The 13019-nt window shown below is 50.2% G+C and overlaps 1 protein-coding gene across 1 annotated transcript in view; it reads left to right on the top strand.

Annotated features, from left to right (window-relative positions):
- Window positions 1-1858: 1858 nt before the first annotated feature.
- LOC116972517 (tumor necrosis factor receptor superfamily member 16-like) overlaps window positions 1859-13019 on the top strand; it is a 31936-nt gene continuing 20775 nt past the window's right edge. The window contains exon 1 of the mRNA XM_033020299.1: window positions 1859-2068. Within this exon, the coding sequence (XP_032876190.1) occupies window positions 2005-2068 (64 nt within the window). The 5' untranslated portion in view covers window positions 1859-2004. The remainder of the gene's footprint in view (window positions 2069-13019) is intronic.

The following is a 13019-nucleotide window of genomic DNA, read 5'->3' as shown; positions in this document are numbered from 1 at the left end:
TTTTTTCAAGTGTCGCCAATTTTTTTGTCGCCGCTGGATTTTGAAATGTTCAAAATCTTTTGCCGACCCTGATATGACGCCGGCAGTCTCGCCGAAAAAATATCGCCAAGTGGGAGACACAGGCCCTTTAAGGTTATAGACAATAGGAGCAGGAGTAGGCCATTCGACCCTTCGAGCCAGCACCGCCATTCATCCCCAATCAGTTCCCCATTCCTGCCTTCTCCCCATGTCCCCTGACTCCGTTATCTTTAAGAGCCCTATCTAGCTCTCTCTTCAAAGCATCCAGAGAACCGGCCTCCACCGCCCTCTGAGGCAGAGAATTCCACACTCACCACTCTCTGTGAGAAAAAGTGTTTCCTCGTCTCCGTTCTAAATGACTTACCCCTTATTCTTAAACTGTGGCACCTGGTTCTGGACTCCCCCAACATGTTTCCTGCCTCTAGCATGTCCAAACCCTTAACAATCTTATATGTTTCAATGAGATGCCCTCTCATCCTTCTAAACTCCAGAGTGTACAAGCCCAGCTGCTCCATTCTCTCAGCATATGACAGTCCCGCCATCCCGGGAATTAACCTTGTGAACCTACGCTGCACTCCCTCAATAGCAAGAATATCATTCCTCAAATCAGGGGACCAAAACTGCGCACAATACTCCAGGTGTGGTCTCACTAGGGGTCTGTTACAGAGAGAAAGCAGGAGAATTTGGCTGAGAGGGAGAGATGGATCAGCCACGATTGAATAGCGGAGTAGACTCGATGGGCCGAATGGTCTAATTCTGCTCCTATGTCTTGTGGCCTTATGGCCATCTCTGGAGAACATGGGACCTTCTTCAGGAACATGGATACCTGTATTTGAGTTTAGTTCATTGTCGCATGTACAGAGTTACAGCAATAAGACAAAACATGGTTACAATCGAGCCATCCACAGTGGACAGATACATGATCAAGGGAATAACGTTTAATGCAAGGCAAAGTCGCTAAATTCCAATCAAAGAAGGTCTCCAATGAGGTAGACTGCGCCCAGGACTGCTCTCTAGTTGATGACCTGATGATGGGGAAATTAGTATTGCAACTTGTCTAACTTTATAAAACCTCTTTAGAACTTGAGGTTGCTTCCAATCTTTATTCCTGAAAAAGGGTCTCGACCTGAAACGTCAGCCATTTCCTTCTCTCCAGAAATGCTCCCTGTCCAGCTGAGTTACACCAGCATTTTGTGTCTATCTTCAGTGTAATTCCCAGGATGGCGGGACTGTCATGTGCCGAGAGAATGTAGCGGCTGGGCTTGTACACTCTGGAGTTTAGAAGGATGAGGGGGATCTTATTGAAACGTGTATGATTATTAAGGGTTTGGGCACGCTAGAGGCAGGAAACATGTTCCCGATGTTGGGGGAGTCCAGAACCAGCCCAGTCCAGCCACAGTTTAAGAATAAGGAGTAAGCCATTTAGAACGAAGATGAGGAAACACTTTTTCTCACAGAGAGTTGTGAGTCTGTGGAATTCTCTGCCTCAGAGGGCGGTGGAGGCCGGTTCTCTGGATACTTTCAAAAGAGAGCTAGATAGGGCTCTTAAAGATAGCGGAGTCAGGGGATATGAGGAGAAGGCAGGAACGGGGTACTGATTGTGGATGATCAGCCATGATCACATTGAATGGCGGTGCTGGCTCGAAGGGCCGAATGGCCTACTCCTGCACCTATTGTCTATTGTCTATTATCAGAGGTCTGAAGAAACGTCGCTCATTCATTTGCTCCAGAGATGCTGCCTGGCCCGCTGAGTTACTCCAGCACTTTGTGTCTATCTTCGGTATTTACCAGCATCTGCAGTTCCTTCCTGCACTTTATTCCTTCACACTATTGGGGTTAAGATGTTGGTCTCTCCCCACAGGGTCGGATTATCCCAGCACTGCCAAGGACCAGACCCAGACTCTCAGCAAGACCAGGACTGGAACCTGACCCGCACTAACCCAGGTCTGCACGCTCAGCGGGACAGATCGGCACCCAGACGGGAACATGGACTTCATCGATTCAGGGCTGGCAGCTAATCAAGGCCAGGATACTGAGCCTCTCTTCCCCGGTAAGTAACGCACTCTAGCTCAGTGCAAACGTCGCCCTGTTATAATGGAACACATCCTGACCCACTGGCAATAACACCGTACAGTCACATGTCAATGAATGAATGAATGAATACTTTATTGTCACGTGACGATTCACAGTGCAATTCTTTGTTTTGCGTAACCGGGGTATGCAAAGGGCCGCCACATAAAGGGCACCCACAGTTACAAAGTAGGGAGCTAGATAGCGGAGTCAGGGGATCTTGTTGATTGGTGAGTCTGTGGAATTCTCTGCCTCAGAAGGTAGTTGAGGCCAGTTCATTGGCTATATTTAAGAGGGAGTTAGATGTGGCCCTTGTGGCTAAAGGTATCAGGGGGTATGGAGAGAAGGCAGGTACAGGATACTGAGTTGGATGATCAGCCATGATCATATTGCATGGGCCGAATGGCCTACTCCTGCACCTATTTTCTATGTTCCTATGTTTCTATGATATGGGGAGAAGGCAGGAACAGGCTACTGATTGGCGATGATCAGCCATGATCACATTGAATGGCGGTGCTGGCTCGAAGGGCCGAATGTCCTAATCCTGCACCTATTGTCTATTGACACAAAAAGCAGGAAGGTAGACAAAAATGCTGGAGAAACTCAGCGGGTGAGGCAGCATCTATGGAGCGAAGGAATAGGTGATATTTTGGGTCTCCATAGATGCTGCCTCACCCGCTGAGTTTCTCCAGCATATTTGTCAACCTTCGATTTTTCCAGCGTCTGCAGTTCGTTCTTAAACACAAAAAGCTGCCATAGCTCAGCGGGTTGTATATTGCCCAAGCGAAATATGAGATGCTGTTTCTCCAATGTACAAATCAGTGGTTTGAATATTGATCACCCTCCATGTCTCTCGTTTCTTTTTCCCCTGACTCTCAGTCTGAAGAAGGGCTCCGACCTCACTCATTTAGATGATCAGCCATGATCACATTGAATGGCGGTGCTGGCTCAAAGGGCCGAATGGCCTACTCCTGCACCTATTTTTTTGTTTTACACAGAGGGTGGTGAGCGCCTGGAACGCAGTTTTTTGGGGCGAGGGGGGTGAAATGATAGTGGTATTTATGTCTGAAGAAGGGTCTGTACCCGAAATGTCACCCATTCCTTCTCTCCAGAGATGCTGCCTGTCCCGCTAAGTTACTCCAGCATTCTGTGTCTATCCCCCAAGTCTATGTGGTTCAGAGCTTATTGGAGGTTGTTGTGTTTAATAGCCTGATGGCTGCAGGGAAGAAGCTGTTCCTGAACCTGGACGTTACTGTTTTCAGGCTTAGTTTTGAGTAGTTACAAAGTATCGAGCACCAGGTCCCCCTTTGTCCCCCCCCCCCCCCCCCCCCCGCCCCCCCCCCCCCCCCTCCACTCTCATGGCAGCCCTCCCCATACCAGGTCCTCCTTTGTTCTCTCTCCCCCGCCCCTCATGGCAATCCCCCCATCCAAAGCATCCAGAGAACCGGCCTCCACCGCCCTCTGAGGCAGAGAATTCCACAGACTCACCACTCTCTGTGAGAAAAAGTGTTTCCTCGTCTCCGTTCTAAATGGCTTACCCCTTATTCTTAAACTGTGGTCCCTGGTTCTGGACTCCCCCAATATCGGGAACATATTTCCTGCCTCTAGCGTGTCCAAACCCTTAACAATTTTGTATGTTTCAATGAGATTCCCTCTCATCCTTCTAAACTCCAGAGTGTACAAGCCCTGCCGCTCCATTCTCTCAGCATATGACAGTCCCGCCATCCCGGGAATTAACCTTGTAAATCTACGCTGCACTCCCTCAATAGCAAGGATGTCTTTCCTCAAATTAGGGGACCAAAACTGCACACAATACTCCAGGTGTGGTCTCACTAGGGCCCAGTACAACTGCAGAAGGACCTCTTTGCTCTTATATTCGATTCCTCTTGTTATAAACAAGTCAGAGCGTGGCACAGTACGGGAACAGCCAGACTTTGTCCATGCCAACCAAGACGTCCCATCCAAGCTAGTCTCATTCCCAGTGTGTGGTCAATATCACTCTAACCCTCGCCTATCCATGTACCTGTCCAAATGCCTTTTCAATGTTGTTCCAATACTTGCCTCAACTACCTCCTCTGGCAGTCTATTCCATCTATCCACCACCCTCTGTGTGGAAAAAGCTGCCACTCATGTTCCTGTTAATTCATTTCCATTTCACCGTGAACCTATGTCCTTGACTCCTCAACCCTGGGTTTAAAAAAAAGGCTCTGTGCTATTTATCACTTTATACACAATGGGGGAAAAAAACGTACTTTTTTGGGTTGTCTTTCACCGAGTATTCGAGTGGCACAGTGGGGCAGCTGGTAGAGTTGCTGCCTCACAGTGCCGGTTTCAATCCTGACGTCAGGTCCTGTCCGTGTGTGGAGTTTGCACGTTCTCCCCGTGACCTGCGTGGGTTTTTCTCCGGGTGCTGCGGTTTCCGCCCACGTCCCAAAGACGTGCGGGTTTGGCGTCTGTAAAATTGCCCCCTAGTGTGTAAGGGAGCGGATGAGAAAGTGGGAGAATGTTGATCTAGTGTAAAGGGGTGATCCATGTCCGGCGTGGACTCGGTGGGCCGAAGGGCCTGTTTCCGTACTGTATTACTAAACTAAACCAAACTAGACGTGGGAGTCACACATGCTTTGGGTTAATTAAGTATGGCACGGTGGCGCAGCGGTAGAGTTGCTGCCTCACAGCGCCAGTGACCCGGGTTCGATCCTGACTGCGGGTGTCGTCAATAGACAATAGACAATAGGTGCAGGAGTAGGCCATTCAGCCATTCAATGTGACCATGGCTGATCATCCCCAATCAGTACCCCGTTCCTGCCTTCTCCCCTGACTCCGCGATCTTTAAGAGCCCTATCTAGCTCCCTCTTGAAAGCATCCAGAGAACCGGCCTCCACCGCCCTCTGTGGCAGGGAATTCCACAGACTCACCACTCTCTGTGAGAAAAAGTGTTTCCTAGTCTCCGTTCTAAATGGTTTACCCCTTCTTCTTAAACTGTGGCCCCTGGTTCTGGACGTACGGAGTGTGTACGTTCTTCCCCGTGACCTGCGTGGGTTTTCTCTGGGTGCTCCGGTTTCCTCCCACACTCCAAAGACGTGCAGGGTTTGAAGGTGAATTAGCTTCTGTAAATTGTAACTTGTCCCCGGCGCGTGTAGGATAGTGTTAATGTGCAGGGATCACCGGTCGGCGCGGACCCGGTGGGGAGAAGGGCCTGTTTCCGCGCTCTTTATCTCTGAACAAAACTAGAGTACTGTCGGGGTGGAGTCTATCACCAAAGGATTGCAGACATTTGCTGACACAGCAAATTCCCACAAGTGGCAGGAAGACAATGTGGAGATGGTCTGGTTCATGTTATCAGTGAGTGGCGGAGACTGGCGGGAGCAGATGCAGACGAGGGAACAGCGGGGTGGGATGGGGGTGGGGGGTTGAACATAGGTTGTAGACTGCAGAGAATTGACATCCTACTGCGGCATACCACAGCGGTCCTCACCAGACCAGTCTGAAGAAAGGTCGCGATCCGAAACGTCACCCATTCCTTCAAGTCAGGTCACTTATATTTCTATAGCACATTTAAAAAACAACTCTCGTTGACCAAAGTGCTTTACATTGGTGGAGGTACAGTTGCACAACCTTTTATCCAAAAGCCTTGGGACCAGACACTTCTCGGATTACGGAATTTTTCGGATTTCCGAATGGAAGATTTTTAGCGTAGATTAGGTAGGTAGCGCGGGCGGCTTGAAAAGTCTGGAGCTGCTGCCTCCTCCCCGGAGACTGGGGAATCATTGTAAATCATTGCATAAATGTTAGTCCGTTAGTTTGGAGGGATTTTATGTGGTGGGGGGGGGGGGGGGGGTGAAGGGGGAAACTTTAATTCTTAGTCCCCTACCTGGTCGGAGAGGCGGGGAGCGGGCAATGCCTTACCGGGTCGCCGTGCAGTAAGCTCCGGAGCGCTGTGGCCGCCGACTCCCAACATCGCGGAGCTGGGGCTGCGGGCGTCCGGCCGCGGGCGGCGCCGGTTGGAGCTCCGACCCCGGCAACTCTACCCCTGGCTGCGCGGCGCTCCAAATCCAGCGCCGCCCGCGGCCGGATGCCCGCAGCCCAGCTCCGCGATGTTGGCAGTCGGTGGCGTCGCAGCGCTGGGATACCAGCGGGGAGCGGGCAATGCCTTACCGGGTCGCCGTGCGGTAAGCTCCGGAGCGCTGTGGCCGCCGACTCCCAACATCGCGGAGCTGGGGCTGCGGGCGTCTGGCCGCGGGCCGCGCTGGATTTGGAGCGCCGCGCAGCCAGGGGTAGAGTTGCCGGGGTCGGAGCTACAACCGGCGCCGCCCGCGGCCGGACGCCCGCAGCCCCAGCTCCGCGATGTTGGGAGTCGGTGGCCACAGCGCTCCGGAGCTTACTGTAATGGCGACCCGGTAAGGCATTGCCCGCTCCCCGCCTCTCCGACCAGGTAGGGGGCTAAGAATTAAAGTTTCCCCCTTCACCCCCCCCCCCCCCTTCACATAAAAGCCCTCCAAACTAACTGACTAACATTTAAGCAATGATTTACAGATGTTTAAGTGTCTCCCCGGTCTCCGGGGAGGAGGCAGCCGCTACAGTAGCACAGACCTGGGTTGACCGTGGGTCGTTTCGGGTCAAGTTTGGCGCCAAACGCGAGCTTTGGTGTGCAGACGACATCCTGGAAAAATTGTCCGGTTTTCGGAGCTTTTCGGTTTCCGGAACTCCGGATAAAAGGTTGTGCACCTGTACTAACATAGAAAACATAGAAACATAGACAATAGGTGCAGGAGTAGGCCATTCGGCCCTTCGAGCCTGCACCGCCATTAAATATGATCATGGCTGATCATCCAGCTCAGTATCCCGTACCTGCCATCTCTCCATACCCCCTGATCCCTTTAGCCACAAGGGCCACATCTAACTCCCTCTTAAAGATAGCCAATGAACTGGCCTCAACTACCTTCTGTGGCAGAGAGTTCCAGAGATTCACCACTCTCTGCGTGAAAAATGTTCTTCTCGTCTCGTTTCTAAAGGATTTCCCCTCTATCCTTAAGCTGTGACCCCTTGTCCTGGACTTCCCCAACATCGGGAACAATCTTCCTGCATCTAGCCTGTCCAATCCCTTAAGAATTTTGTAAGTTTCTATAAGATCTCCCCTCAATCTCCTAAATTCTAGCGAGTACAATCCGAGTCTATCTAGTCTTTCTTCATAAGAAAGTCCTGACATCCCAGGAATCAGTCTGGTGAACCTTCTCTGCACTCCCTCTACGGCAATAATGTCCGTCCTCAGATTTGGAGACCAAAACTGTACGCAATACTCCAGGTGTGGTCTCACCAAGACCCTGTACAACTGCAGCAGAACCTCCCTGCTCCTATACTCAAATCCTTTTGCTATGAATGCTAACATACCATTCGCTTTCTTTACTGCCTGCTGCTCCTGCATGCCTACTTTCAATGGCTGGTGTACCATGACACCCAGGTCTCGTTGCATCTCCCCTTTTCCTAATCGGCTACCATTTAGATAATAGTCAGCTTTCCTGTTTTTGCCACCAAAGTGGATAACCTCACATTTATCCACATTATACTGCATCTGCCATGCATTTGCCCACTCACCCAACCTATCCAAGTCACCTTGCAGCCTCCTAGCATCCTCCTCACAGCTAACACTGCCTCCCAGCTTTGTGTCATCCGCAAACTTGGAGATGTTGCATTCAATTCCCTCATCCAGATCATTAATATATATTGTAAATAGCTGGGGTCCCAGCACTGAGCCTTGCGGTACCCCACGTTATACAACAGCGGTTCATAGATTAAGTACATACATAAATACATACATATAGCCCTCCCTCAGAGGACGTCAAGAAATGGGAGAAGCCAGAGGGTAATGGTGGATGGCTGTTTGTCGGGTTGGAGGCAGGTGACTAGTGGGGTGCCTCAGGGATCTGTGTTGGGTCCTTTGTTGTTTGTCATGTACATCAATAATCTGGATGAAGGTGTGGTAAATTGGATTAATAAGTATGCAGATGATACCAAGATAGGGGGTGTTGTGGATAATGAAGAGGATTTCCAAAGTCTACAGAGTGATTTAGGCCATTTGGAAGAATGGGCTGAAAGATGGCAGATGGAGTTTAATGCTGATAAATGTGAGGTGCTACACCTTGGCAGGACAAATCAAAATAGGACGTACATGGTAAATGGTAGGGAATTGAAGAATACGGTTGAACAGAGGGATCTGGGAATAACCGTGCATAGTTCCTTGAAGGTGGAATCTCATATAGATAGGGTGGTAAAGAAAGCTTTTGGTATGCTAGCCTTTATAAATCAGAGCATTGAGTATAGAAGCTGGGATGTAATGTTAAAATTGTACAAGGCATTGGTGAGACCAAATCTGAAGTATGGTGTACAATTTTGGTCGCCCAATTATAGGAAGGATGTCAACAAAATAGAGAGAGTACAGAGGAGATTTACTAGAATGTTGCCTGGGTTTCAACAACTAAGTTACAGAGAAAGGTTGAATAAGTTAGGTCTTTATTCTCTGGAGCGCAGAAGGTTAAGGGGGGACTTGATAGAGGTCTTTAAAATGATGAGAGGGATAGACAGAGTTGATGTGGACAAGCTTTTCCCACTGAGAGTAGGGAAGATTCAAACAAGAGGACATGACTTGAGAATTAAGGGACAGAAGTTTAGGGGTAACATGAGGGGGAACTTCTTTACTCAGAGAGTGGTAGCGGTGTGGAATGAGCTTCCAGTGGAAGTGGTGGAGGCAGGTTCGTTGGTATCATTTAAAAATAAATTGGATAGGCATATGGATGAGAAGGGAATGGAGGGTTATGGTATGAGTGCAGGCAGGTGGGACTAAGGGAAAAAAGTTGTTAGGCACGGACTTGTAGGGCCGAGATGGCCTGTTTCCGTGCTGTAATTGTTATATGGTTATATGGTTATAAAGGCTTGAGAGTAAAGATGAGTTTTAAGTCTAGACTTAAAGGAGTCGATGGAGGGGGCAGTTCTAATGGGAAGAGGGAAGCTGTTCCACAGTCTAGGAGCTGCAACCGCAAAGTGCGGTCGCCCCTGAGCTTATGCCTAGTCCGCGGGGATGTTCAGTAACCCCAACTCCTTCTCTCCGGAGATGCTGCCCGTCCCGCTGAGTTACTCCAGCATTTTGTGTCTTTCGTCGGTGTGAACCAGCATCTGCAGTTCCTTCCTACGCATTTGAAAACCACAACATGCTGGAGTGACTCAGCGGGTCAGGCAGCATCTCTGGAGAGAAGGAATGGGTGACGTTTCTGGTCGAGACCCTTCTTGGTCACCCAATCCTTCTCTCCAGAGATGCTGCCTGATCCCGCTGAGTTACTCCAGCTTTTTGAGTCTATCTTTCCCACTTTCTTATCCACTCCCTACACACCAGGGGGCAAATATCACAGAGGGCCAATTAACATCCAAACCCACACGTTCAGTCTAGTTTATTGTCACGTGTACCGAGGTACAGTGAAAAGCTTTTGTTGCGCGCTATCCAGTCAGCGGAAAGACAATACATTATTACAATCGATCCATTTACAGTGTATAGATACATGATAAGTGAATAACGTTTAGTGCAAGGCAAAGCTCGATCAAGGATAGTCCGAGGGTCTCCAATGAGGTAGGTAGTAGTTCAGGACTGCTCTCTGGTTGTGGTAGGATGATTCAGTTGGGAATAGACAATAGACAATAGGTGCAGGAGTAGGCCATTCGGCCCTTCGAGCCAGCACCGCCATTCAATGTGATCATGGCTGATCATCCTCAATCAGTACCCCGTTCCTGCCTTCTCCCCATATCCCTTGACTCCGCTGTCTTTAAGAGCTCTGTCTAAAGGGCCTGTCCCACGAGCATGCAACCTGCAAGCGGCAAGCGCGACCAAACCGGAAGCGGGGGCCACGCGGAGGTCCAGTGAGTGACGTGAAGTTCGAGCGAAGTCCGCGGGAAGTTAGCGCGTGACGTACGGCGTCAAGACGCTACGTACGGTGTTGAGGCGGCTGCGGTCCGGCGGAATTTTTGGACAATGTCAGTTATTCGGAGCCCCGCGCGATGTCGGGACCAGCTCCGCACAACTCCATACGGCTCCGGCGATCGAAGTGGGACCGGCCCCGCGAGGCCGTACGGCTCAAGCGACCACGTTAGGTCGCGCTTGCCGCATGGAGTTGCATGCTCGTTTGACAGGCCCTTAACTCTCTTGAAAGTATCCAGAGAACCGGCCTCCACCGCCCTCTGAGGCAGAGAATTCCACAGACTCACAACTCTCTGTGTGAAAAAGTGTTTCCTCGTCTCCGTTCTAAATGGCGTACCCCTTATTCTTAAAAGTCTCTGGGATGTGGGCGGAAACGGGAGCACCCTGACGAAACCCGCGCAGGTGACGGGGAGAGCGTATAAACTCCATACATCCAGCACCCGTAGTCAGGATCGATCCCGGGTCCTGGCGCTGTGAGGCAGCAACTCTACCGCTGAGCCACCATGATGCCCCTAAACAACTGTCGAACACGAACATCGGAATATCAAACCCAGCATGGGAATACAGAACGGGACTGGAATGCAAAGTAGAGCGAGGGCTCGATGCCGTATGTGAGTAGGTGATAGGAGTAGAATTAGACCATTCGGCCCATCAAGTCCACTCTGTCATTCAATCGTGGCTGATCCATCTCTCCTTCCTAACCCCATTCTCCTGCCTTCTCCCCATAACCCCTGACACCCGCACTAATCAAGAATCTATCTATCTCTGCCTTGAAAATATCCACTGACGTGGCCTCCACAGCCGTCTGCGGCAATGAGTTCCACAGATTCACCACCCTCTGACTACAGAGGCAATAGGCAATAGGTGCAGGAGTAGGCCATTTGGCCCTTCGAGCCAGCACCACCATTCAATGTGATCATGGCTCATCATCCCCAATCAGTACCCCGTTCCTGCCTTCTCCCCACATCCACTGACTCCGCTATCTTTAAGAGCCCTATCTGAAAGGCAGCACCTGTGTTCAGGATCGAACCCGGGTCTCTGGTGCAGAGTTGGGCCCCATGACTGCTCGCAATGCTCCAAATGCCATCTGACCAGCGCCTTGTAAAGCAGCTTCAGAAACTACATCCCGTGTCTGGGCTCGAAGGCCTTGTGAATCAGGCGACTCTGCCAGGAACAAGGTCCTGCAACAGACCATGCAGGTAGAAGATCAGCGGTGTTGACTACTTCACACTTAACGAATTCAACGGGTTTGAAACACTGCAAATATATACGTTTAAATGTTTATAACTATCAATGGTAAGAGCAAAAATACATGCCTTCTTCAGACTGACCCGAAACGTCACCTATTCCTTCGCTCCATAGATGCTGTCTCACCCGCTGAGTTTCTCCAGCGTTTTTATCTACCAACAAAGATCCATTGATCTTTGGGGTGAGGCATCTTGGTCGGCGCGGGGCAGGGTGGGCATGTGGGCAGTTTCACAGCTGTATGACTCCATCTATATCAAACCGGTCCCACGTCCTCGCGTGGGAAAGAACGCCAGAGTTCTGTCAGCGCACCTTAAGGCAGCAACTCTACCGCTGCGCCACCGAACATAGCCACAAGAAGCTGGAGTAACTCAGCGGGACAGGCAGCGTCTGCGGGGAGAAGGAACAGGTGACGTTTCTGTTCGAGACCCTTCTTCAGAGTGAGAGTCAGGGGAAAGAGAAACGAGAGATATAGATGGCGATTAATATTCATACCACAGGGTTGTAAAATTGGAGGAACAGCACCTCATATTTCACTTGGGCAGTGGTAAGAGGTTTGATTTCTCTAATTTCAAGTTACCCTTGCATCCCCTCTCTCTCTCCATCTACTCTTGTGTAACAAGGTGTTCCAGCTTCAAAGTCGTCTTGTTCAGTCTCATTGTCTGTAACTTGTTTTCACCTAGATCACAGATAACAATGGCCTCTTTCCATTATCATTGCCACTTTTTTGCATATCTTTTATTTGTTCTATATCTCTGCATCACCGTCTGTATCTCTCGTTTCCCTTTCCCGACTCTCAGGCTGAAGAAGGGTCTCGACTCGAAACGTCACCCATTCCTTTTCTCCACAGATGCTGCCTGACCCACTGAGTTACTCCAGCACTCTGTGAAACGTCACCTATCCATGTTCTCCACAGATGCTGCCTGACCCACTGAGTTACTCCAGCACTCTGTGAAACGTCACCTATCCATGTTCTCCACAGATGCTGCCTGACCCGCTGAGTTACTCCAGCTTTTTGTGTCCCACACTAATGTGATTAGTTCATGATTGACCATAAACACAACTGCATATAAACTCTTTATCAGTGGATGAACAGTCATCCCTTTATAGACACAAAAAGCCGGAGTAACTCGGCGGGACAGGCAGCATCTCTGGAGAGAAGGAATGGGTGACGTTTCGGATCGAGACCCTTCTTCAGACTGAGAGTCTGGGGAGCGGGAAACGAGAGATATGGAAGGGTAAGGTGTGAATACGAGAGATCCCTTAGTGACTTTCTCAGAGGGACAAGTCAATGAGGGCCTTCACAAGGCTGTAGAGGCCAAGTCAGTGGATATTTTTAAGGCAAGAGATAGATGGATTCTTGATTAGTACGGGTGTCGGGGTTATGGGGAGAAGGCAGGAGAATGGGGTGAGGAGGGAGAGATAGATCAGCCGTGATTGAATGGCGGAGTGGACTTGATGGGCCGAATGGCTTAATTCTGCTCCTATCACCTAATCAGATTAACGGCATCGAGCTCTACTTTGCATTCCAGTCCCATGTTCTGTATTCCGGTGCTGGGTTTGATTTTCTGATGTTCTTGTTCGACAGTTGTTTAGGGGCATCATGGTGGTGCAGCGGTAGAGTTGCTGCCTCACAACGCCAGAGACCCGGGTTCGATCCTGACTACGGGTGCTCTCTGTACGGAGTTAGTACGTTCTCCCCGTCACCTGCGCGGCTTTCGCCCGG

This window comes from Amblyraja radiata, chromosome 4 (genome assembly GCF_010909765.2).
Source record: "Amblyraja radiata isolate CabotCenter1 chromosome 4, sAmbRad1.1.pri, whole genome shotgun sequence".
Lineage (NCBI taxonomy): Eukaryota > Metazoa > Chordata > Chondrichthyes > Rajiformes > Rajidae > Amblyraja > Amblyraja radiata.
The sequence above is the reverse complement of the archived record's forward strand: the minus strand, read 5'-3'. Positions and strand labels throughout refer to the sequence as shown.